Source organism: Saccostrea echinata, unplaced genomic scaffold (assembly GCF_033153115.1).
Source record: "Saccostrea echinata isolate AGI-Se365-2 ecotype Australia unplaced genomic scaffold, CSIRO_AGI_Sech_v1 ptg000030l, whole genome shotgun sequence".
Classification (NCBI taxonomy): domain Eukaryota; kingdom Metazoa; phylum Mollusca; class Bivalvia; order Ostreida; family Ostreidae; genus Saccostrea; species Saccostrea echinata.
In genome coordinates, this window is record NW_026889779.1 from 27,787,501 (window position 1) to 27,814,020 (window position 26,520).

General features: G+C 33.6%; 1 protein-coding gene across 1 annotated transcript in view; it reads left to right on the top strand.

The window, feature by feature from the left end:
- The window catches only part of LOC133197002 (uncharacterized), a 26,506-nt gene extending 6,068 nt beyond the window's left edge, over window positions 1-20,438 (top strand). The window contains exons 4-31 of the mRNA XM_061332843.1: window positions 553-655; window positions 5,494-5,588; window positions 5,733-5,993; window positions 7,064-7,219; window positions 7,517-7,862; window positions 8,111-8,140; window positions 8,368-8,456; window positions 8,749-8,982; window positions 9,406-9,576; window positions 12,145-12,299; window positions 12,635-13,322; window positions 13,433-13,523; window positions 14,317-14,582; window positions 15,189-15,360; window positions 15,554-15,649; window positions 15,762-16,352; window positions 16,668-17,219; window positions 17,349-17,380; window positions 17,613-17,782; window positions 17,907-18,105; window positions 18,194-18,298; window positions 18,430-18,663; window positions 18,750-18,870; window positions 19,113-19,233; window positions 19,442-19,484; window positions 19,586-19,610; window positions 19,888-20,211; window positions 20,431-20,438. Of these exons, the coding sequence (XP_061188827.1) occupies window positions 553-655; window positions 5,494-5,588; window positions 5,733-5,993; window positions 7,064-7,219; window positions 7,517-7,862; window positions 8,111-8,140; window positions 8,368-8,456; window positions 8,749-8,982; window positions 9,406-9,576; window positions 12,145-12,299; window positions 12,635-13,322; window positions 13,433-13,523; window positions 14,317-14,582; window positions 15,189-15,360; window positions 15,554-15,649; window positions 15,762-16,352; window positions 16,668-17,219; window positions 17,349-17,380; window positions 17,613-17,782; window positions 17,907-18,105; window positions 18,194-18,298; window positions 18,430-18,663; window positions 18,750-18,870; window positions 19,113-19,233; window positions 19,442-19,484; window positions 19,586-19,610; window positions 19,888-20,211; window positions 20,431-20,438 (5,478 nt within the window). The remainder of the gene's footprint in view (window positions 1-552; window positions 656-5,493; window positions 5,589-5,732; window positions 5,994-7,063; window positions 7,220-7,516; window positions 7,863-8,110; window positions 8,141-8,367; window positions 8,457-8,748; window positions 8,983-9,405; window positions 9,577-12,144; window positions 12,300-12,634; window positions 13,323-13,432; window positions 13,524-14,316; window positions 14,583-15,188; window positions 15,361-15,553; window positions 15,650-15,761; window positions 16,353-16,667; window positions 17,220-17,348; window positions 17,381-17,612; window positions 17,783-17,906; window positions 18,106-18,193; window positions 18,299-18,429; window positions 18,664-18,749; window positions 18,871-19,112; window positions 19,234-19,441; window positions 19,485-19,585; window positions 19,611-19,887; window positions 20,212-20,430) is intronic.
- The last annotated feature ends 6,082 nt before the right edge of the window (window positions 20,439-26,520 follow it).

The window sequence follows — 26,520 nt, forward strand, 5'->3', positions numbered from 1 at the left end:
GTTTTAGAAATTGTTCATACGTAGAGAATGCTCTTGCGTATCGAATCAACTGAGAGACATAAACCTCATTTGCAGGTGATAAGGGTATATTGCTACATAAGTAAGGGAAGTTTACGATTGAAAAGTTGAAGTCATCTCGTTTATCAGAAAGCTTTGTTGTTAGATTGCAATTAACGTCTTTATCTAGTAAAGTAGAAAACAGACGAAATGGGAATATATTTTTAACCCTCCCACCCCCAATCCCCGGTCCCCGTGAAACAAAAATTGCTTTTGACAGGTATTTATAAATTGATTATAATTATTGTGCTGGCGATGAATTAATTAAAATTTGGCCATTTATGTTTGATAATAGTAAAATATCGACATTTTTTAAAATGCGAAAAAAGCAACCATGATTCATCAACGTTTGAGTATCATTATACAAATTAATTTTCATATTCACTGGGGTTTTTTTTTTCATTACAATCGACATCTTTTGTTTTAAGTATATATCACAAATAAAATGAAATAAAAACACCTTTTGCATTTTTATAATTAGAATTTTTTTTATAGAACTATACAAATGAGGTCTTGGATATAATTGCCACTGAAATGAGGAACCAAACAAGAAAGAAATACGCCATGAAAAATGCTGACTTTCTACCGTTAACAGAGGGTATGGTCTATTTAAGTAACCTGTAGCTCTGGTGACCTATTAATTGAATATTGCAGCCCATGATATTCTTGCTTTGCTTTCTCTGCCTTTTCAATACCATTATACTGAAACTGTCTTCGAGACAGCTCTGAGAATTGAAAACACCAATTATAACTTTACTAATTTATTGAGAAACAAGATCATAATAATACAACACACACAATGTTGGATGGAAATGGCCGCAAATTTTGTAGGAGTCAAGGGAGACAACTAGGATACCATAAACAAACGGGCAAACTAGTGGCCTCGCTTAGATGCGAGTGCCATGGAACCCCATGCCTGACACACGCATGATGGCTAGGCACACAAGCTGCACAGCTTTTACACCCTGCCTCTGGCTTGCTACCTGGTTTAGAATTTTAACACCAACCAGTCTGTAGCCTCTCCTACTTTTATATAGGTAGAGGGGGTCTGAGCACTGAAATGCTGCAGATCCCTAGCAATTTACATTTATTCTACACATTTCCTCAATGGCATTTAACTTCCATGTTAAAACACAGCCATGAGACCCCCCTCATGCTTTGATGCAGATGGGCAGAGACAAACAGGTTAAGCATGCACAAGGATGATGTTTCCCTTGACCCCGCCACTAACATCGATATGATGTTCCCCACAACAATTTGCACCAAAATTAATATTTATATATGTAGCAATCCTAAACTAGGAAATTACAGGTCATCGCGTCATCGCAACTGAAATCTGACTAAACAAACAAAGGATATTACTGAGGAGGGAAAATTTTGCCCTTTCCCCCTAAAATGAATTCCAAACCACCCTGGATATTATTTAAATAAGCCTTATTCCCCCTTTCAGATAAATGAGTTCCATCATATCTAAATAAACTGCTTTGATGAACATTGAAATTTTTGTCATGAAAAATGCAAGCCCCATTAACTTCGGATGTAATGAATTTTCTAACGGCCTTATTCACCTTACGCCGTTTTAAATCAATCTTAGCCCCACCCTTGCCAAGAGGTGCGCCATGCCAATAAAGACGGGGAAGCATTGTTGACCAAATGAGCAAAGTCTTAGGAAGCAATACATTATAACGATACAAACTACATTGAATTTCATGTGAAAATCTAAGTGCAGTATTGCCAGACGTTGTTAAATCATTTGACCCTGCGTGAATGACTAGTACATCTGGGTGTGGTTGATGTTTGAGTTCATCTGTTAACACTTTGTCAAGATCTTCCCATTTCAGCCCTCTAATTCCCTTCCAAGTGATGTCCATCCCAAGATTAAGGTTCTTTCCACCCGGTCTCCTCCCTGCCTCCTCACCAGCCCAATAAGGTATTGAAGATCCCACTATCCAAATCGTCTTGGATTGGACTGGATTTTTGCTTGTAACTTTTACTAATGACCAAACTCACTGGATGTTGAAGAGGAAGAGGAAATTGCTATACTAGTTAACTCATCCTGAAGCTGACTTTCCCATGAACTAGATAACTTGTACCAAGTTGTGTCTTATTGTTTAATGCTATCCAAACAATTAAATGAGATTATCTCATATTCATTTCAATAATCTATATTATTATTATACGTCAGTATAACTTTATTTGATCTACACCACTTCATTTCTTGAATATGTAGTTGCACAATACGTCTAAAGATTCTCCTCCACGGCAGTTTATATTTTAGTGAGGAGTAAGGATAAGGGCTCGGTTGAACATTTACTGGACCCTGCAATATATGCTATTTATGAAGTTTTGGAATCCATTATTGGTACCGTAAATTAAACTAACTTCCATTGAATGGAATGTTGAAAATACTTAAAACTAAAAAAATAATTTGGAAGAATTTCATCATTTGAAAGGGAACTCTGGGTATAGGTTGGATTATCATGCAAAGTGGAAATGGAATTGTAACAGTTATTCAAAAATGCAGTTGAGCTAATGAGCCTGATATTAAGACTATTGTTACAAGTTTTGTCAGCTGGAACCAAAACATTTTTTTAATGTAGTCTTTCTTATTTTTTGTCACTTCCGGTCTACTGAAAACGGAAGAATAGATAGTTCGCATTTTCCCTTTACTTTTTCTTATGCGATTCTTTAATAAATATCTAAAACGACGGGTTGACTCTGATTTTTATCTTCGTTGTGGCTTATAGACCCTGTATTGGGCAACATTCATAATCTCAAACTCTAGTCTGTATTCTGATGTTGAAAATTCGACATAAGGTTCTCGATTAATCAATATAAAATTTTCAAGGGCACAGAGGCAGAGAGTAAAGTTTATTTCTTATTGACGAAAGGTAAAAGCAAATCAAATGAGACTTTGTGTATATTTGGCTTATTATGAGCGATGTCCATCATCATGCGCTTACACCTAGGTGTTTTGTTAAAAAGTCTAATCGCATTCAAATTGGTACACTTGAAAGATTTACTACAATATTGATGTGGTCTTCGTAACCATATGGAAATGAAGTTCCGAGTTTCCTAATCGAGTATTCTTCTCGTTGTCTACGGAATGGAGTACTAAAATAAGTGCATTGTGGGAAGGGTTTTTTTCTTCTAAAATTCTGACCCTCATAGAAAAAGCAGAATAGTCGGAGGAATTGGAATAATTATGAAGATGTGGTTATCTCCATTGTTTATTTAAAATCTACGTCCCGACATTCTCTTAGTTTCTCCAACACAAACAAGGCCCCATAGATCACATTGAATTCCACTGACAACGTTAGAGGACTTGCAACTCATATCTTTACAAGTTCTGGTATTAAAACGTCCAGTGAAGTTGTTATTAAAAGAAAGAACTGCGAACGATAGTATTGTTCTCCCGCCTACCTCCAAGTCAATTTTCAAAAGTTAACACATTTGAATGATTTTTCATATATATATATATATATATATATATATTTATATAAATTTTTATAAAACATTACTTATTTGGGAAAACAAAGAGAGATAACGCTATAGTTTTGGTAAAACTTGTGTTTTTCACTATAGAAATCAACAGAAAACGGAAAATATTCTTAAAACGTCTTCCCTCCCTCCTCCTCCCCCCCCCCCCCCCCCCGTGAAACAAAAATTCAAAAATTCCTTTTGACAGGTAATATGGATTGTTATTTCACAAATTTATACCAAAGCTTTTTGATTTCACGGGGGGGGGGGGGGACATATGTTTACAGGCAAAAAACGACAGAAATGCTCATTTTTTCACCAATTTCGAAGGGGTTTACAACTTAAACAATGTATTTTATCAATTACATATGTTTGATTTTATATGCGTAAAACATAAGAAAAGATTTAAGGAACATTTATCCATATCCTAGAATATTTAAAAATATGCTGATGCTTTCAAGTCCGATTCCAGCGGAAAACATCGTCTACTCCCCACAAAAGGGGCTGCAATTAAGAGTAATTAACTATTTAACACTGGTATTAAAATTATTAATCAATTACCATTGAACTCTTCTTTGCATTCAAGAAAGATTTTATGGCGAAATTGAAATTGGTATTGAATTAAATGGGTGTGAAATGTAGGCAGGAATCGAGAGTTAGCGTGCGTTCTTTCAGGTTTTTTAAAACATCACAAGTTTTTCTATTTGGTACGATATTTAGAATTGGAACACATAGTATCCAAATCTGAATTGTCAAAAACATCTCTGATCGAAACTTTACAATCTTTTATTTTAGTGAGGTGGTGTCTGCTTTATATCAAAACTGTTATCTTAAGACTGTATATTAAACAAATTCTTTATATCTCGAAAGACAATCTGGGGTGCAGCAAACCATTCTGGTAGAGTCTGTGCCCCTTGTAGACTCAACAGTTTAGTTTATACTGGACGAGATGTCAATCAGGGTGGAATTCTTTATCTTTTTAATATCCATTGAAGTATATAAACTGAACGACAAGTACTAGTATCCTCGGGGTAGATTGTCCATCAGCAGAAATACATGCTCGTTGCTAAATTGTCATACATGTATATTGAAACTATAGTACATCTTATAAAATCCTTACTCATGGATATCTAGCATGCAAACTCTTAACATGTTTATATTAAGCATCGAACCTTTTTTGAACAATGTTCATTCATGGAACCTACATTTAGGTCAAGGGTTCGACCCCAGGTTGCTTTTTTAGTAACAAAATGAAAATGCAAGACATCTTCTTGGCAAACTTTATACATGTACCTGTTTCAATAAATATTGAAACCTTTGCAAAAATTGAAAAATTCCTGACGTCAGGCCTCAATGTGGAGATAAGTTGGTCAGGTATTGAAATCTCGTCACATCATAAAATCATAAAATCTTCATACTCATGGACATCAAGCAGAGAAACTGTTTGCATGTTTATAATTAACACATAGATTCCTGGTCGATGGACCAGAGGCAAAGATGTGTCGAAGTTTGTCAAATGTGAAAACATCGTTACTTTTTGTTTTTAAAAACCTTTTTCCCACTATCCTGGAGATCTAAAAAGCAAATTGTTTGCATTATTTTAATGAGCGGCTAGTCTTCTTTAAAAATAAAATAAACGCGTCCTTTGATATAAGAGCTGAGTTGGTCTTACATTTTGAAATTCATTTTACAGAGTAACGTATCTTCTTTGATCCAGAATTTCTAGACCCCTGGCTACAAATCATAGGGGAAACTCCTGACTTAATAAATTTGAAACAAGAGGTCCCGTTCAAGATAGGGACAATCCAGTTAAATTTTGAGAAATTCATAATACTCAAATGACTGCATGTCCAGGCCAATTTTCCGCTTGTTTATACTTCAACTTTCAATCTTGATATGGCGTTTGTCATAACTAAAAAGACTTTGTACTATAATCGAGAGTATTATTATTTTCAGATTATGTAGAGATTCTTACAACAATCGTCACGATATTGAACGACAAAGGATGTGGTGTGGGCCAAACAGTCAACTGCAGTGTGAATGCCACTTTGGTATTTTTTTTAAATTAATTAAATTTATTTATTTATTTATTGAAACAAGGAAACATAACAGACTATGCTTATTTTACAATTGTTTCTCATAAAAACAGATTTGTTAATTTTCTTAGACATATTTCACAAAATAAAGAAAGTCAGCTGAAGTATGCATTTCAGTATTCTACCCTCCTATCGTACGCCGAGGATAATTTAGTGCAAATAACAAGTATAATGGGGATGACCAGAGTTGAAGAAGGAGAAATGACAACGATAGAAAAAGATGGAATTATCTCCTTCACGATCCTCAAGTCCAAAGGGAAAGATCTCCCATTTGTATTCCAAGCTGCATATGGATCTGTCACGCTGCCTTACTGGGAGACATTCCAAGACACCATAGGCGGAAGGACAATCGTTCTTAGTGTATGTATTGGCTTTTTTCTCCTCATTAATTCTAATACAATAATTTACTTTTGAAGTATAATTCTATTTTCTTGATCTTTTAATTTTTAGACACGTGTATATCACCCAGTGCATTTTGAAATTTGAATTTATATATATTGAATACTTGGTATCAATTTCTACTTTTACTTTTGGGTCGTATATTTTTCAACACAACTTTCAATGGCCATATCAGAACCTTTCTTATTTTAAACAATATTTTATTTTATAATTGAATAATTCTCTGATTGTCTGAGATCCAGCATTGTAGAAATCAAAGTTATACTAATACACAAATATAACATTGCGTTCTTCTACTACATTGGACTAAAAATAGATCGAAAATTTTCAGATTGATTTCATTAGTTATATGAAAGGTTAGGTGTTGAATCATATAATAAAACCTTTATTGTTGTTTCCTTTTCAGCCAATACAATGTTAATGAATTAGCCCCCTCGGAGTACAATAATCACAGCGTCCTTCGGATGCGGTGAATATTATACTCCTTAGGTGGTGAATTCATCATATTGACATCTAAAAACAACAATAATTGAGTGATGTTCTATACATAATAAGACTGGGCAGCGGCCACTTTGCCTATATAAGCCCTCTCTCTGTTTTTTACTTTTTGTGCTTGAGCTTTTCGTGCTTTTTGTAATTGATTAAAGCAACAATAATTGAGTGATGTTATATACATAATAAGACTGGGCAGCGGCCACTTTGCCTATATAAGCCCTCTCTCAGGTTTTTGCTTTTTGTGCTTGAGCTTTTTGTGCTTTTTGTAACTGATTAATTTGATAATAAAGTTGATAAGAAGTTATGCTCTATAGTTGCAAAATTATTCTCTAGTGCAACTCCGATTGTCTAAAAATGAAATAACTGTTTATCATGTAGCATTAAAAAAAATTATCCAATTCAGTTGTATTTCTTTCTTATATCAACATAAACTTTTTCTGGATTTTCCATTGGTTTATTGGTTTAGGTATATTGAATAACCGGAATAAAATTTACAGTGAATTTGTTCATCATTTGGATAATTATGATCTTTACAGGTGCTGACATATCACAAAAGCCCGTATGGATTTGTAGATAATTTGGATGCTGTAGCCTCTGGAGTAATAAAAGTAGTCACGACAGACAAGAATGGAAAAATCCTTAACCTCCGAGATCGGGACGATCCTGTCGATATGACAGTAGACATGACACAGGTATCTGCATCTTCCATATTGTTGAAATTACAATAGACATGTTGAAATGACACGACACAGGTATCTTTATCTTCCATGTTATTTTGATTTATTCTGAAAATTCAAATTTTATTCGGCATTATAGTAAAATATTCAAATATTAACTTGAAAATCTTAATAATAAAGCCCTAAATCAATTAAAAGTAAGGGTAAAATTGATGATTTTTTTAAAATTATTTTTTGTTTGCTTCGATATTCAAACCTCAAATTTTACTATTTTCTAATGTAAAATACATGCAATGTGAAATCCTCTTCTAGGTGTTCTCTGCAACTCACACCTGGAGTGATATGGAAAGGTTGGCTGATGGCCGATCTACGTGTGTAGCTTTTCGGAACGAAACATATTCAGCTTTTGTTCTGGAGCTGAAAATTAATTCCTTTTCAAAATGTACTATGTATGGTATCTATGGAACCACAGGATATCCCACCAGTAGCAAACGTGACATTTTGGTCAAAACCAAGGGAATGAACCTTATTCTTGATTCGAAACCATATGGACTACCGGTTACTTTTGATAACCAGCTGCTTCAGATCACTATTTATAATACAAATTATTGGAAGGGTGGTCATATGGACCCTCTTGCAATTACTCTACGATGTGAAGGTAAGGACTGTCATCGAAGCCATGAAAGATACACTTTAGCTAACAATATATAAAAAAAATCACACACGAATCAGAAATTTGTGATATCAGCAAAGCATAAACTACTGTATAGAATAGTTTTATAATTAGTTATTGAGTTTAAATGATAAGGATATTAATTGCTTCAGTATGATTGATCAATATTTTGATGGTTGTTTTTGTTTTGAAAACAGTGGGTAGAAAGTAATGTATACTTTCATTTTCTACAGATGATGTAGCAAAACGAAAGAAAAGACAAGGTAAGAAAACTTTACATAATTATATTCGTTCTTCACTTTTTTTCAATTTTAGAAAATGTATAGGCATGAAAAATTCACATGGTTTTCAATCATTAATTCAAAACAACAAAGATAAAAGAAGATTTAAAATGTCACACCAAAATTTGCATTGAAAATACTTAAAACTAGCAGTAATACACAAATTAAGAAAGGAAAGAAATTGCAAAGATTAATTCTGTTTTTAACAGCTTTTTCAAATGTCCATCAGTTCCGTGTGCAGGAAATAACTTTGTCACAACTAGGTAGTACAACATGGGCGGATTCCAACTCAGCAGAGGTTTGAACAATAATCAAAAATCATATGACAAGGCTATTCTAAAAGGAAAAAACTTGTAGAACAAAAAAAAATACATGTAAAAATTAGTTCCTGTAAAAATTTGCATAAAATTTTGAAAGATAACAATATACGTAATGGGTGTAAATAAACATAAGAAAATCAAAATATCTATCGATTGCAGAAAGGGTACTGAATGTTTTAAATACAGTGTTTTAAGGTTTTGTATTTTTTTTTTTTATATTTTTTTGTATTTTTTAAATATTATTTTTTTACTTTTTGTGTGTCATTTAAGATTGACAAGGCAGAGGGTAACAATATTAAATTCAAGAGCACTTTTTTCGGAACCTTTGCATCCAATACACTGTTTATTCCGCCAGCGACGATTGACTTTGAGGCCATCTTTACAAACTTTCTGGAGCGCCTTAGGTTAACACCTCATGTGCTCATAATTTTTGTGATCTTATTTGTGTTGATTGTAATTTTGACTATATTTCTAAGACGAATGGACATAAGTGATCATTTAATCGTAAGTATTTTAACATGAACAATTAACACTTGGCGTTTTGAATGGTAACTAAATGTATTCAGAACTAAAATTTCAGCATTAGTAGTATCAATTAAACTTCTACACTGTATACATGAAAATAATGATATAATATCTCTTCATTTAAGAATGTTTACATAAATCGATTAATCGTCGATACCAAATAATGAAAATAATTAATCCATTATTAATCATTGTTACCAAGCATTGTGTTAACCAGTAAACGAGTATGGTTTTCATGCATATGGTTTAGCTAGAAATAAAGTGGGAATTTAACACAAGTTAAGAACAAACTCTATTTATCTATTAAATCTTTTCAAAAATACTTTAACATTTTCTTTGAGAAGCCTCCCTTCATATTGCAAAGATACTAATAAATAAAGTTACATTATTCAATATTCCTAGTGGGATTACTTGCCATTGGCTGACAATAAGCGACAAGACTCCTATAAATACACAATTTCTGTGTTTACCGCCATCAGATCATCACGACTACTGACATCAACCCCTTACTTTGTTCTCGAGGGATCGAAGGGATCCACTGGAGACCGTATTCTATTTGACGGACAACGTCAGGTAATGTGTTAAATCCAAATATTTATTACTGACTATATTAGAAGTTTCATCATTTTATTTTCATTATCTCAGATAAATACCTTTCTTCCTATCGCCCGCGTTCTTTTCGAGAATTGCAACGTAAGGAGATGATCCTTACGTCGCAAATTCCAATCCCATTACAGGATGTGGAGACCCGTCCAACAAATAAGACCATATAAAACGATGTCCCGTGTTGCAGTAGGCACTGACAGGAAAAAGATCCATAACTGCTCCTTGGCCATAAGTGCCAAAAGCAGGTCTTAATTTGCTTCCTTTGTCCTATAAATATGACTGAAAAATTCTTTATGGGACGTAAAGCAAACAAAAAAATCCAAACCTTTTAACCTTAAATTTTTTTTTATTATAGTTAGATATATCAAAATTCCTGTTTTGTAAGACTGTATATTCCGATGAAAAGAAAAATACAAGAGGCCCAGGGGCCACATCGCTCACCTGAGCACTATGGCTAGGAAAAAGCAGAAATCATTTCAATCTTGAAACGTTGAAAAGTTTAAATATAAAAGTGGTTGGGGGGGGGGGGTGTCAGGAATTGAACAAATTTGAATCTACATTATCTGAGGATGCTTCCATTTAAATATGACCAATCATGGCTTTGCTGTTCTCGAGTAGAAGATTTTTAAAGATTTAACCTATGTATTCCTATGTAAAACTTTCATCACCCATTGTGGCCCCACCCGATCCCCAGGGGTCATGTTTGAACAAACTTGAATGTACACTATCTAAGAATGCTTCCATATAAATATGACCAATCATGGCTTTGCTATTCTTAACAAATTGTTTTTTTTAAAGATTTTTACTATGTGTTCCAATGTAAAACTTTGATCGCCCATTGTGGCCCCACCCTACCCCCGGGGGGTCATGATTCGAACAAATTTGTATGTACACTATCTGAGGATGCTACCATATAAATATGACCAATCATGGCTTTGCTATTCTTAACAAATTATCTTTTTTTTTTTTATTTTTTTTAGAATTTTTACTATGTGTTCCTATGTAAAACTTTGATCTCCCATTGTGGCCCCACCCGACCCCCGGGGGTCATGATTTGAACAAATTTGAACGTACACCATCTGAGGATGCTACCATATAAATATGACCAATCATGGCTTTGCTGTTCTTGAGAAGAAGATTTTTACTATGTGTTCCTATGTAAAACTTTGATCTCCCATTGTGGCCCCACCCGATCCCCGGGGGTCATGATTTGAACAAATTTGAATGTACACTATCTGAGGATGCTACCATATAAATATGACCAATCATGGCTTTGCTGTTCTTGAGAAGAAGATTTTTAAAGATTTTTCCTATATATTCCTATGTAAAACTTTGATCGCCCATTGTGGCCCCACCCTACCCCCGGGGGTCATGATTTGAACAAACTTGAATCTACACTACCTGAGGATGCTTCCAAGTAAATATGACCAATCATGGCTTTGCTGTTCTTGAGAAGAAGATTTTTGAAGATCTTTCCTATATATTCCTATGTAAAACTTTGATCTCCCATTGTGGCCCCACCCGACCCCCGGGGGTCATGATTTGAACAAACTTGAATGTACACTATCTGAGGATGCTACCATATAAATATGACCAATTATGGCTCTGCTGTTCTTGAGAAGAAGATTTTTAAAGATTTTTCCTGTATATTTCCTATGTAAAACTTCGATCGCCCATTGCGGCCCCACCCTAGCCCCGGGGGTCATGATTTGAACAAACTTGAATCTACACTACCTGAGGATGCTTCCACATAAGTTTCATGTTTTCAAGCACAGTGGTTCTTGAGAAGAAGATTTTTTAATGATGCCATTAATTTTTCACGAATTCTTAATTATCTCCCCTTGGAAGAGGGCGTGGCCCTTCATTTTAACAAACTTGAATCCCCTTTACCCAAAGATACTTTGTGGCAAGTTTGGTTGAAATTGGCCCAGTGGTTCTTGAGAAGAAGTCGAAAATGTGAAAAGTTTACAGACGGACAGACGGACAGACAGACGGACAGACGGACAGACGGACTACAGACAAAATGTGATCAGAAAAGCTCACTTGAGCCTTCGGCTCAGGTGAGCTAATAACATATTTCTCCCTCATGATCAGAGAAAAGTACGATGATCCTAAAATTAAAAATATTGGATTTGAAGTGGAAAAGAGGATATTTAATGAAGTAAATTGTAGTAATTGCGATATTTTACAACAAGAACCGTGCCGTTCATAAGAGCTCAGTCAATAATCACAAAATACCTTTTATATTTGCATCATATCGAACGTGCTTATACATGAACTTGGAGAAAATAATTATGAAATTTTTTGAAAAAAAAAATGTAGACGGTCACAATTTTCCTCAGAAATTTGTCAGAGCATAACAAAAATGCAATAAGAACACGTAATAATAATTCAAGAAACCTGCGTAATTCTCTATTGGCGGATTGGATAGATATTGTGATTCCGCGAAATTATGAACCCATGTGAAAAAGTATGTTTACAGTAAATAAATTGTTTTTAATGTCAAAAAATAATAATTTAATGCACTTCAAACAGAACTTCAGCGCAGGAACCTGCAGTAACTTTTTTATGTCAACGGAGAATGAATTAGGTAAACTCAAAAGATTAACAATGTGGACTGACAATAAAGGAAGGTCCCCGGATTGGATGTTATCAAAAGTTGTCATTATAGATCTATCTACCAAAGAGAGGTACTTGTTATTTATTTTATATGAAACAAATCTACTCGTGGAATAAATTTTATTTCTTTTTGAGCAATAACTAACAGAATTAAAATCAATTACTGCATAAACACTTAGTACATATAATTATGTAGATTATAAATGATTAAATATTTAAACTATGAGCTATCAATGATTATTTTTTCGAAAAATTAATGAATTCAGATTTGTTACTCTGGGCTAATGATGGTAATTGCATTTTATTCAGCGAAGCTAAGGATCTCCAAACGAAAATGACTTTAAGAGAGAGGTTACATATAATGAAAATTTCGAATAATTTTATTTTTTTCCATTTGATTTTGAAGCTATACATTCCTTTGTGGCGAATGGATATCACAGCAATATGGAAATTGTGACACATGGGTTGTTCTAGAACCTCTTTCAAAGGGTCTTCTTGTTAGGGAAACCATTTTCACAGAAACAGCAAGAAAGGGATTCTTTGATGATCACCTCTGGTTTTCGATCTCAAAACGCCCACATTACAGTCAATTTACCAGAGTTCAAAGACTTTGGACTCTAATGGCTCTTCTATTCCTCTCAATGGTAGCGTCTGCGATGTGGTTCAATCAAGAACCATCAAAGGAAGACCAAGATCCTGATACAGTCAGTGCTATTAGAACTGTTCAGTTGGGGCCGTTTAAATTAAGCTACAAACAGCTGTATGTAGGGTTCATGTCATCTCTGATTACCTTTGTCCCATCTATAATTATTGTTGCCATCTTTAAAAACAGAAAGATAAAACAAGAAAATACAAGCTATTCCGATTCTCAAAAAGAATCAGAAATAGTATCTATTGAGAACAAAAAACGGAGACTCGTACTTCCTTGGCAGAGTGTATATTTTGCATATGCTCTAATCGGCCTCTGCATAACTACTGGAGGAACATTTACATTTCTTTACTCGTTAGAGTTTGGAACTGACAAAACAAATGATTGGCTAATGTCATTTGTGTTTGGAACAGTCTTAGGCGTCCTCATCCTGGAACCAGTGAAGGTAGAGTTTTTTCTACTTTCTTCAATGTTTCTTTCTTGTTTGATATTTTAAAATTTTTCTTTCAAATATTATTATAAAGTAAGTCTTTTTTTTAACTTTATACATTTTAGGTTCTACTTTTTGCAATTCTGATTGCATGCTGCCTGCAAAGATCAAAGGAAACGCTATCAGATGTGGGAAATCCATATCAAAATGTAAAAGGTGTGTTTAATTTTGTTTACTGTTAGGCCATGACATCATAACACTGAATTGTAATGTTTTATGCTTGTTTTACTTTTTCATATTAAAGATTCTGATATAATTAATGTTTAATTTGTTTTGTTGTTTTTTTTTTTGGAGGGGGGGGGGGTATAAGTTTATTGTTTTAAAATATGATTTATTTGTTTTTGTTGTTGCTGTTGTAGTAGGTTTTGTTTTGTAATTTTTTAATTGATTGCTTTGCTTTCTTTCTTTTTTCTTTTCTTTTTCTTTTTGTTTTGGGTTTTTTTATGGGGGATTGAGAATGGGGTGCTTCAGTTTTGTTTTTTTCGATTTTTTTTTCGTTTGTTTTTCAAAACTCTTTGTTTAAAATCGCTGAACATAAACTTTAAAGCTATATATGGCGTATCAGCTAAAAAAAATAAAAGATAAATAAAAATACGAGATTTGAGTGTATATAAACATGATATTTCTTAATTACGTTCAAATTAAAATTTTCACCTATTTTGAACTTGAATAACCCCAAGTTTCTATAGTTAAATTGACTTTAAACTGTGTCTGATACTTAAATGCGGAGTCGGTAAATAAATCGGTTATTGTTTTAAAGTTCTAATTTAGATGAAACGCGATTGATTTAAATTGCGTAATTTAAGGAAAGCCCTATCTTCATATAAAGTAATAAAACAAGTAGAAAGATCTTTTTTAATTTTAGTTAGTCTGAACTTATCAAAAATACGCCATATATGACTTTAAAAAATCATATAGTAATTTCTTATTAAAATTTTCCTTTTAATAGAGGATGATGTAGATGGAGAATGCGACGACGTGGTAGAGGCAAAAATCATTTACCATCCTTGTCCAATCGCAAAGGCAAATACCAGAAAAAGTCAGATGAAAAAGAAGAGATTCAAATTAGACAATGAATTAGCAGAACACTTCAAGTCTTTTCTTCTGTGTATATTTTACATATTCATCCTCGCTATGATCTGCTCACACATCACCACTACGACGGCTTTCCGCCAGAACGAGGCAATGAGCATTTCCATTAACAACAGTTTTGTGGTATGAGCTGAAAATTCTTGTTTGCTTAGAGAAAAAAAGATCAATTATATTCAGTTTATTGATACATATTTGTCATATCTTTATTAACTCGATATAGTTAAAGAGCAAAAATTTGTATATGTATGATTAAAATGACCATAGTAACTACATTGTGCAGCCAAAATCTCTCTCTCTCTCTCTCTCTCTCTCTCTCTCTCTCTCTCTCTTATACAATATATTTTCTTATTTTTTTCATTTTGATTCTAATGTATTCAAAATTGAGCATATATGTAGGTGCTGGAGTATTTGACTAGTCGTTTATGACCTACATTTGTTGTTTTGCATGCCATGCTTTTACATAATTTACAATTGTGGATTATGAATCTACAGAGTATCCAGACCGCTAAAGTATTTAACAGTATTTATAACAATCCTTTTTGTCAAGCATAGTTATCATAAAAAAGAGATAAATTTAAATTTATAATTTGAATTGAAGATTATCTGCCCTTGTTTTTCATTCAAAGCATTAATACAAAAGATTCAGATTCTTTCTTCACTTTGTGTACGGTGTGGGTCATTGGACAATATAATTAAGAGTTAAAAGATTTTGTTTGTTTATTTTTGAAGGTAAACACAACAGATGACATCTGGACCTGGTTAATTGATTATTATATTAATGCAACTTGGACCAAATATTTCGTTAATGACGATCTGAGGACAGCGTATGAACAGAGGTTTACTTATGATGGATACAATTATAGAATGTCATTGATCCAACTTAGACAAGTTCGTTCTTATGGTAAGTAAACTATTTCAACAATGCCAATTTAACAATTACTTAACATGAATAATCTTGTGTAAAAATCGTAAAAGTTTTAACTTCTAAGTATTCAAAGAAATCAGCTATACATATTGGCCCTACCAGAGAAATTAGATCTCAATTTCTTACTGCTATTCTTATAATACAAGTAAAATATTTCTGCGTGCACCAGGGAACTGCAGTGGACCAAAGGTTGTACAGAATGTTGTAACAAGGTGCACAAATGATTATGATATCGAAACAGAATCCACTGAAAATTTTTGTCCAGGTGAGGAATACTTATACTTTCTTATGAATGAGTTTTTCTATTTTGATTTATTCATTATATAATTAAAATTAAGGAAAATGAAGAAATTCTGGCATGATTTTTTTATCCACAGGTTGGGAGAAATTCAACTCTTCTTGTTTTGATGAAAATGAAATAATTGACTATAGCTTTCAGTATAAATCTTCTAAGGAACTGAAATCTTTTTCGTACTTGGGAAAATATGCGTATTACGGCGGTGGTGGATATCGAATGCAACTGGGTCCCAAGCAATCCCTGGTCATCAACCATGTCAATCAACTCAGATCTAAAACGTGGATAGATGGAAATACCCGCGCAATATTCGTAGATTCAAACACGTTCAATGCCAACAGCCGACTATTTACTCATTTGAAAGTCGTTTTTGAGATCTCTGAGTATGGAGCCATTACCATGACAACAATATCTAAGTCCTCCAATTTATATCCGTACGTGTATGCATTGGATTACATCATTCTTTGTCTCCAGATAATCTTTGTGATAATAATCGTGGTTAAGATGATTCTGTTTGGGATAAACGTATTCAAATTAAAGCGAAAGTGTTTTGTTACCTTTGGTATGTGGATAACATTAGCAGAAATAGTGTTGGCTCTATTGGCCATTGTGTTCTTTATCATTCGAATCGACAAGACTATCAAAGCAGTAGATGACATAAATGATAGCAATGGTAAGTACTTTACAATCTCATTGCATACTGTCAAATCAATTATTTTCGAGGGGTCATTTTTTGGTTTGAGGAAAATTACTGGGAGAAACATCATATTGCAATATTGAATTTTAACATTTCGTGGGGGATATGAATTCGTGGGTCACTCCACTCCATGAAAACAACAAAAATTAATTCTCCATGAAAATTGGTGATCTTTCTGGTTTCTTCATGGAATCTATGCTACATGTAATTGAAAAAGTGCATCTGTATATTGTTTGTTTGAAAAGTACTTTGTATGTCCTGTTTAAGATGCTTTATTTTTTTTCTTTGCAGGAGCTTTTGTGTCGTTTGAAGAAGTAGAATTATACGACGAAATTTACCGTTTATGTATAGCTGGTGTATTTTTCATAGTGATCCTTCGTTTATTACAGCCTTTATCTTTCAACTATCATCTGTTTGTCTTGGAAAAATCTCTTTCAAAAGCCAGAACAGATCTAATTTCTTATAGTATATTGCTTTCAATTTCTTTGACGGCCTTTGCTTCGTATCTTTATTTAACTTTAGGCAGGTATGTTTTTGATTTCAAAAGCATGGATTCCGCGTTAGGAACTTTGCTTCAGATGCTATTGTCTATGATATCCTTTCGTTTTAACGTGGACATGTCTTCTATGCAAGCACAAGTTGTTGTCAGTTTGTTTGCCTTCACGGTGTCAATCATTGGAATCAATATTTTTATCGGAATACTTACATGGAACTTCTATTACATTAAACTCTTACAAACGGATAAGGAAGCGACACAAAACGTACTTTTTAACCAAGAACTCAACGACCATTTCTGGTGGAGAGTTGATCAAGTATTACGTCGACTGATTTTTAGAAGAACACGTACGTTATACTAAATTTGTCATATTATATATGATTTCATATTATATATGATTTTGTCATATCAAATATGATTTTTCGGACAAAGATCAAAATTGTTACATGAATGCATGGATTTTTGTTTTGTTTCAGCAAAGAGTAAGAACAATGATGCTCTGTATAAGGCAAGTTATATATTGTATTGATTTTAAACATATGAGTTCTATGTGGAACAAATTAAAAATAAATCAAGAAAGATTTTTTTAATAGAGAAACATCCTTCTCCCTCTTAAATTTATGAAATAAAAAAGATAAAAGAATACAATTATTATTTTTACTTTTTGTATTTGACTCACTTAAAGATAAATCGAACAAATACAAAGCATCTATAGAATGTTATGCATTTTCCAACTTCAGAAAGTAGAAAAGAAGATTGATTGTATAGATCAAAAGTTTAATGATATCACAAAGGAAGAAATCGAGTGGACATTTTCTACGACAGCAATGATGTTCATCTGCAAGAAAGATCACAGGAGAAATTTGCTGGGATGCTGTATAACCGCACACAACAACGACATTCAGTATAGGTATTACCAAATTCAAGGCTCGGTTTATTTATTGAACAATAATGTATATATTCTAATTTTGGGGAAAAGAAAGAATTTAATATTCTATCATAAGCTCTCTCCTGATTTGTTAGTATTTTTTCAGATTTTTTGACCAAATGACAAAATCGACTAAGGTAGTTCTTACCCTCCCATACTTGAGACCCGGGGATGCCCCAGAGATCATTTGTTACGAAGTTCCGCTCTCTCTATTTATCCTTAGTGGCTTCAAAATCCCACACAGCTGTTCTGCAAAGACTGATATGTTTGAATTCATTATAAATGGCGATTTACAAACAGCTAAGGTTAGACATCACTGCTTTAATTTTTTATTAGGATCCCAAAAATATGTATTTGGCAGATGATTGATTATTTTTTTTAAACACATTGCAGTGTGGTTCCAGAATAACATTTAAAGATGGTAGCATACTGGCTGAAGATATCGTTCATTGTAGCTATGACAACATGAGAACATGGCAGACGAAGCTCTTACGTGAGGTTGCATTTTCCAAAAAATATATTAAAAAGTAGTCCTATAGATTTTTATTTGTTCTTGCAGGTTTAGTGTACATATGTGATCTATGTAAAGGTTTTTTTCAGTTCTAAATTGCTTCCCGGTATTTTTTCAGGAAGAGTCATTAGGAGTGTATTGCTGCAAGTTCCATTCTGTTCCCTCTCATTGCTTTGTGGTGCATCGACAGGAATCTATTAAACTCGATATTGGAGAACTGCATAAATTTCCTGATCTAGAACGCCATCGTCTTCTTAAATCTGATCAGTGCATTCGACTTCGGTCAGATAAACGAATAGGCATTGCTATATCAGCAAATGCTGTACAGGAAAATGGGGATATTATTATTATGGTATATCAAGAATAATATATACAAGAAAGATTATTAGAGTTAAATTTCTTTTCGCTAATTATTATACCTTTGTTTGATTTATTCAGGTGGAGAAGCCGTTTGCAGCCTTGTGTCCAATATTACAGCTCTATTCTACAAGAAAAATTAATGGCACTATAGATATTTGTTTGCCATTGAAACACCAACCCACGTCAAACATTTTTAATGGTATGTATAAATTTTCTGTTTTTATATTTATCTATTATATATTTATAGTAAAGGATTCGCATTATTTTGAGAGAAAGGGGGCAATATGACCAAGGTGAACGTTCTCCGATAGATCTCTTGTTTTAATATTGCTGTTCTCAATTTATGGTCTTAGGGCATAGACTTCTTCAAATTTGCAAAAGGGTTGAAATATAAAGAAGAAAAAAAATAAGAAAGGTAAACAATTACTTCTTCTTAAAAAGGGGTAACACGTGAGTTCTGGGTGTTAATTCGTGAGAAGAATGCTACTTGGAAAAAGACTGAATGTCAAGTGGAACTGGACTTTGATCGAATAGTAGTGTGCCTTCGCCTAATCAACATGAAGTAAGGGCATAATATATACTGTCTCTTACTTTCAACATATTCATATTCCATGGCATAATAAATTTTCCTGTATTTATTAAAAATGATTGTGTATATTCATTATTTATTGAACACAGATTAAGCATGCAAAATACATAACATGATATAAATGTACTAGTATAAACTGTACAAAATAAAGTCAGCTTAACCATTCTTTTGATTCCTTCAGGACACCCACTGCAATATGTGTGAAGGAAGTTTTGCTACCCTGGGTAGGAATCTTAATTTTCAGTTTAACTCAGCCTTTGATATTTTTGCTATCTGATCTATAAATTTAGTACATATATATGTATATATTTCTATTTTTTCTCAGGGACAACTTCAATCTGCGACACAAGGTATACTTTTAACTCAAATATCTGTCACATGTAAACTGCGCCATTGAGTCAACTGAATGCTCACAGAAAGATCTGGAAAGTGGCTGAATGACAGAGATCTGCCACTCAATCACCTTTTAGTTAACTGAATAGCATAGTTTCATCTTGTAGTATCTTGCAAGTTATTCAAATAAATGACTCTTTTTGGCTTTTATGTCTAAAACAATGAAAATCTGTTTCAATATCTTATGACTTGTATATCATTTTATCATCGATATATTATTTGCAATGTAAACAGATTGGAAATTTGTGAGAGAAATAAACCAGTTGAGCCAAAATGCAGCGGTTCAGAAACACTGGCGGGATTTAGCAGAGAAATGCAAAGTGACCTTCACCTCCAAGTTTGAAGACCATCATATTCCCTATTTTATTTCTGTTGAGAACCGGAAGTATGTTTTCAACATGGACAGGTGCTTGTTCAGGCGAATCACCGCGGTCCCCATATCCGATCAAGAAAAATTCCTGACCATCTTGTCCACGTGGCTGAAAGGATTAAAGTCCAAGACCGGCGTGACCTCATTGATTCCGTTGCTGAGAGAATATAATCTGCCTTACTTACCGGGTACAGTAAACATTTTATTCAGTTTTGTTACCATAACAACCTTTTTCATTTTGCAAAAAAATTAATAATTCTAATAAAACACTTGCCAATGAGAAATGCTGGTAACATCTGAAATAGGGTTACTTTCGTTTGATATTAAATAAAAATAGGATATGATTATCCAATTCATTTACGTTACATACATTACATACAACAAAAACTGGCTATTTTTACTTTTAGATTTGTAGCTACGCCACATGTATGAAAACTTGTACAGAAAGAAGACGCTGCTACAGTCATTCAGTGTCAATCTGCACGTGAAAACATGCTTTCAATTTTATATATTTACATTTCCAAATATGTTTACTTAAGATTCTTTGCAAATTAGAGTATTGTTCATTTTCTCATGAACTACCATGGATGAGCATGAATATCCCCATTGTTACGTCATAATACCGAACTTGACGTCAAAACTATAGTGCAAACTGTTTTGCTTTAAAAATGACATTTGAATTGTGGCACCTAATCAGAAAAATAATGTAAATATAAGAAATAAATTTAATTTTTGAAGATTTATGAGGTACATGAACTACAACGCTTCACACCGGCATATTTATCATGAAGCGCTAACGCGCTTCATGAAATATGCCGGCGTGAAGCGTCGTAGTTCATGTCCTCATGAATCTTCAAAAATTAAATTCATTTCTTAAGCGAATTCCCATTTTCGCATGAATCGGATACATCATGGATCGGATTACTTTGACAAATCATAAATAAAATTCGCAGTATTAGAATTTTTACACAAGGGTGCGAATTTGAAGACTTTTTCCCTCCAATGAAACGACTTTTAAATAACAATTTAAAGAAATATATGATTTAAGAATAATAGGTATAGTCTATTGTATACTTTATTTTATTACATTTTCAACAGTGAAATACTGTGATTTATTTATTGAATAAAAGTGATATTCTCTCACAGTGTGAAAGGATACCAAAATGGTATTCTCTCACAGTGTGAAAGGATATCAAACTAAGTAAAAAAAAAAATTCTGGCCTGTCATAAGATAGAGATAGTAACTTAACATTTTGCTTGAGCTAAAACTGCAAATTTCTTCCCAAATATGTTGCTAAAGTCCATGCTATGTAATGTTTTCAATCTCACAACTGCTTAGCTATGACGTCTCAACCGCTCAACTATGACGTCAAGCCTATGACAATGTGTTAAGAAAAGACAGGGACAAAGGGAAAATCAAAGAAAATGTAATAAACAGAAAATTCAATGTTTTGTAGATAAATATGGAATTTATTTCACTCGTGAGACAGGATTTTTTGATATTTTCACTCGTGCTTCGCACTCGTGAAAATATCAAAAAATCCTGTCCCACTCATGAAATAAATTCCATATTCATCTACAAAACATTGAATATCCTCTATATATAGTCTATGTATAGTCCCTTTATGTACTAAAGCGCAAATTGTTTATCATTTGTTACTCTGTGTTTCAAAAAGTCACTTATTTTCAAAAACTTCTACTGAAGCAAAGTGTATTAAGAATTTGAGAACTTCATTTATTTTCTAAAATACAAAGTGATCACCGAAGTTCACCAAGTATCGAACTTCGTAATATATGTACAGGTATTATCATGGTATTACTTTTCTGCTGTATTTATTAACTTTTATGAAACTTGTTATTTCATAATAAACAACATTATTTTGAACGTGTTATATTTTGTGTTTATTTGGCAAAAACAAGCCAAATGTAGTCAGGGGAGTCTTTAATTCTTGAATTGAAATGCTTTTCTTACTATCCTTATGAAAATATTTTAGTTTCATGTGAACTGCATCTATTTAACATCGCAAATCCTCTCATTGTGGCTTAATAGTCCCCTACCTGTGAAACCAGAGGCGCTTGGTTTCTGGAGGGGGGATTTTGTGTATTATGTGTTTTTCTAGGTGTGACTGAATACACTCATTGAAATAAAATTTAAAAATTGCTTAAGGACAGATGATACAAACTTTTATCAAAAATCTTGAAAATAACAACTTAAGTCATGATTATGTAAGTAAAATAAGTTTATCCGAATGAAATTTAATTTTTCATTCATAGTTTCACAATAATACGATTTAAAGTGTAAAAAGGTTGTATAGATTTATATGGAGGGTTGCAGAAAGGTAGAATTTTAAACATCATAGAAAGTTTACGATTTCTTGATATTTTAGAAATTTATTATTCGCATTATTTACAACCAAAATAGGTCCCAAAATATATTCCAAACCAGGCATCCATTTTTTTTGTATCATCTGTCCTTAAGTAAGTACGTTTTAAAAATATCATATTACTGTATATGAAAAAAGTGAAGGTATGACAGTTGCCATCTTGGATTTCAGGGGGTGCCTCGGTTCATGCTTGGTTTTAATCTATATATATATATTTACTAAAACAACTCTTAAACTAACATAACTGCCCTAAGTGAAGAAATCTTAATATAGAAAGCACAAGAGAAATTTACTTTATTATTATAGGATACCCACTTCCGCCCCAACCCGTGGTTGAACTCTCGACCTACAGAATCTGCCTCCTAGCAGTACAGGAACAGCGTGCTAGACCGCTCGGCTATGCTTTCGATGCCAATGGAATTCTCGCAGCGCTGTCTACACTACACGGTCATTGAGAGTGGAAGCGAGATAGTTATTTAGACATTTATTTTATTAGAGGATCGTTACCGATACATAATGTAATGAATTAAAGCAATATGTGATCTGCAACTTTGATGTCAGAATTTTTTGTTGCAAAATTGTAATTAACTATTTCAATGACAGAAAAAAAGAATGTTTATAAACTTCTGTTGCTTATATTTGCGATGGAAGAACTATTTATAAGCTTTGAATGAAACAAAATTACATTTTTGTCGTCCTGTACAATATTGATTTCTTATATAACACTCTATATTTGATTGTACAGAATCCTTTATTCTGAAAAAATTTAATACTTTATTTCTGTATAATTGATCAAAAAGGTTTAAATTACAAATTTATCAAGATAACACATTTTAACAGCAAAATTTTTTTTTAAAATGCAGCTCATATTACTTAATTTTTTATTTATGAGGTACGTTTTACAACTCTTAAACTAACATATCCTAATAAAAGTGATTTTCTCTGTGTTTCCTATATTAATATTTCTTCTCTTAGGGCAGTTATGTTAGTTTAAGAGTTGTTGTAAAACGTGCTTTATAATTCATTACAATATGTGACGATCCTCTAATAAAACTAATGTCCAAATAACTGTATATCACTACCATTTTCAATGACCGTGTAGTGCAGGACAGCATCGCGAGAATTCCATCGGCATCTAAAGCACGTTAGATAGCCGAGCGGTCTAGCACGCTGTTCCTTTACTGCTAGGAGACAGATTCTGTTGAGAGGTGAGTTATGTACACCTTTAGAGTCCGAATAAATCAAGGAAAAAACAAACTGAAATTTTAACAAAATTTAATAAACAAAACAAAAGTAAATTTTTACAACAAAATAAATAAAAATAATAGAAATGAAATGTCTATCGGCAGACAGTCCTGGGAAGTGTCCTGGAAAGTGTTGATAACTGATCACAGCACGTCTGCTTAACATTTTAAGAATTTCGGTGTTGAAATTTCCTTATTTTTCACAAATGAAATTGAATATAAATTTACAAATAACACATAAATCACTGTTTCCTAAACTTTCACAATGGTGTTTGGATTATCTTTGGATTTAATCAATATAACTTTCAAAGAGTGGAATTCTTTTAAACACATAACTTTTAAATGCTGGTACCGAGCTGTCCGTCAGGGCTGCCGTATCTGACTCTATCACATGTGATGTTGTAAATGCATAACCAGGACTCTCCCTCTCGCCCTGGACTGGCTATTGTATCAATGGAATTAAAGTACCCCGCCCAAGACCTGTGTCATTTCAGAAACGGGAAGAAAGACCTAGGAAATAGGAACCTGGGGAAAAATAGTAAGAAAAAACAACCATACTAAATGTGTAGATTCTAACTATATAAACATATTTTACAAATTACATTTTCATTCCCGTAAATACCTGATGTACATTCGAGCACCCGCCCCGGAAACTTCAGAACAAGCCAAACAGGTCTTACCGTTGCTGTAACTTCCCAGGTACTACCCGAACACGCTCTCATGTAGATAAAATTGCTAATTCGAGGGGCTCCCCACAGGATAAAGACCAATATCTATTATCACACGATAGGGGTATCTTAAGGGCAAAATTTATTTGTTACAGATTCCGTCGGTCGAGAGTTGAGATTGGGGCGGAAGTGGGTATCCTAATAAAAGTGAATTCCTCACGAGAGGAAAATACCTCTGTTGACCATTTAGTCCAGAGTTACAACGAATGTATCTCTGATATCCTAGACACTCATGCACCTGTTGTAAGCGAATCAATTCTTATAAGACCTAACACACAGTGGTACACAGACGAACTTAGGGCAGCGAAACAACAGAAGCGAAGAGCAGAGAGACTTTGACGTAGAACTAAACTTGACATACACCACCAGCTTTTAAAGACTGAATTTAAACATACAGGCCACTTACTACACAAGGCCAAAGAGGAATTCTATTCTTCCAAAATTCAGGAATGTAGAAATGATCTGAAAAACTTCTTTAAAGTGACAGATTTATTGATGGGCAAGGTTTTTCATAGACAAAGTGACTTCCATCCGAGAGACACTGAAACAAAAGAAAACAGAACAAGATGTGTTTGTGAAACACTGATGCCCCCGTATGGCAGCTTATGGCGAAGGCTAAAGTTTCTCAAAATCCAGGCCAAAAGATAAAAAATGTTGGTATCTAAAGAAAGGTCTTGTCTCGAGGAATATACCTGTGAAATTAGAAAGCCCTAGCGGCAACTGTTCAAAAGTTATGGTGAAGGTTAAAGTCTTTTAAAAGTAAGTAAAACGTCAAGGTCAAGGTCAAAGTTGTTGGTATCCAAAGGAAGGTCTTGTCACAAGGATTACATATGTGAAGTATGAAAGCCCTAGCACCAACCATTTTTAAAAGTTATGGCCAAGGTTAAAGTTTTTTCGAAAATAGGTCAAACTCCTATTTCAAGGTCAAAGGGTCAAAGTGGTTGGTATCCAAAGGTAGGTCTTGTCACAAGGATTACATATGTGAAGAATGAAAGCCCTAGCATCAACCTTTCAAAAGTTATGGACAAAGTTATAGTTTTTCAAAAGTAGGGTAAACTCCTATGTCTAGGTCAAAGGGTCAAAGTGGTTGGTATCCAAAGAAAGGTGATGTCACAAGAATTACATATGTGAAGTGTGAAAGCCCTAGCATCAATCATTCAAAAGTTATGGCCAAGGGCAAAGTTTTTCAAAAGTAGGTCAAACTCCTAGGTCAAGGTCAAAAGGTCAAAGTGGTTGGTATCCAAAGAAAGGTCTTGTCACAAGGATTACATATTTGAAGTATGAAAGCCCTAGCTCCAACCGTTTAAAAGTAATGGCCAAGGTTAAAGTTTTTCAAAGTAGGTCAAACTCCAAGGTCAAGGTCAAAGGGTCAAAGAGGTTGATATCCAGAGGAAGGTCTTGTCACAAGGAATACACATGTGAAGATTGAAACCCCAAGCACCAACTGCTCAAAAGTTATGACCAAGGTTAAAGTTTTTCAAAAGTAGGTCAAACTCCAAGGTCAAGGTCAAAAGATCAAAGTTGTTGGTATCCAAAGGAAGGCCTTGTCACAAGAAATGCACATGTGAAGTTTGAAACCCTAAGCAGCATTTGTTCAGGTTATGGCCAAGGTTAAAGTCGCATAAAATTTTGCAAAAGTAAGTCAAACTCCAAGGTCAAGGTCAAAAGGTCAAATATGATGGTATCCAAAGAAAGGTCTTGTCACGAGGAATACACATGTGAAATAGGAAAGTCATGGCTCCAACCAAAAGTTATGGGCAAGGTTAAAATTGACAACAGACAGACAGACAAACGGACAAACAGACAGACAGGACAAAAACAATATACCCCCGGGATCTTTCGATCCGGGGGCATAAAAAGAAGACAGCTATCTAGCCACAGATATATATTATAATGGACCTCTTTTAACTGATTTTGAACGTTCTACAGAAGGTGAAGTGAGATCCTTAAGGACATACGCAACGTACCTTACCTACTGATAATTTTTCAAGACATTCTTAATTTAAGATTATAGTGCCATCATATGTTCGTAGACAAAAAATCAGTATGCATTACCAGGGGTTTTGAAAAGATATCAATTGATGAAAATTCTTGTATAATTCAAAGAAAAATATACAAAGATTACTAAACATATATTCTAG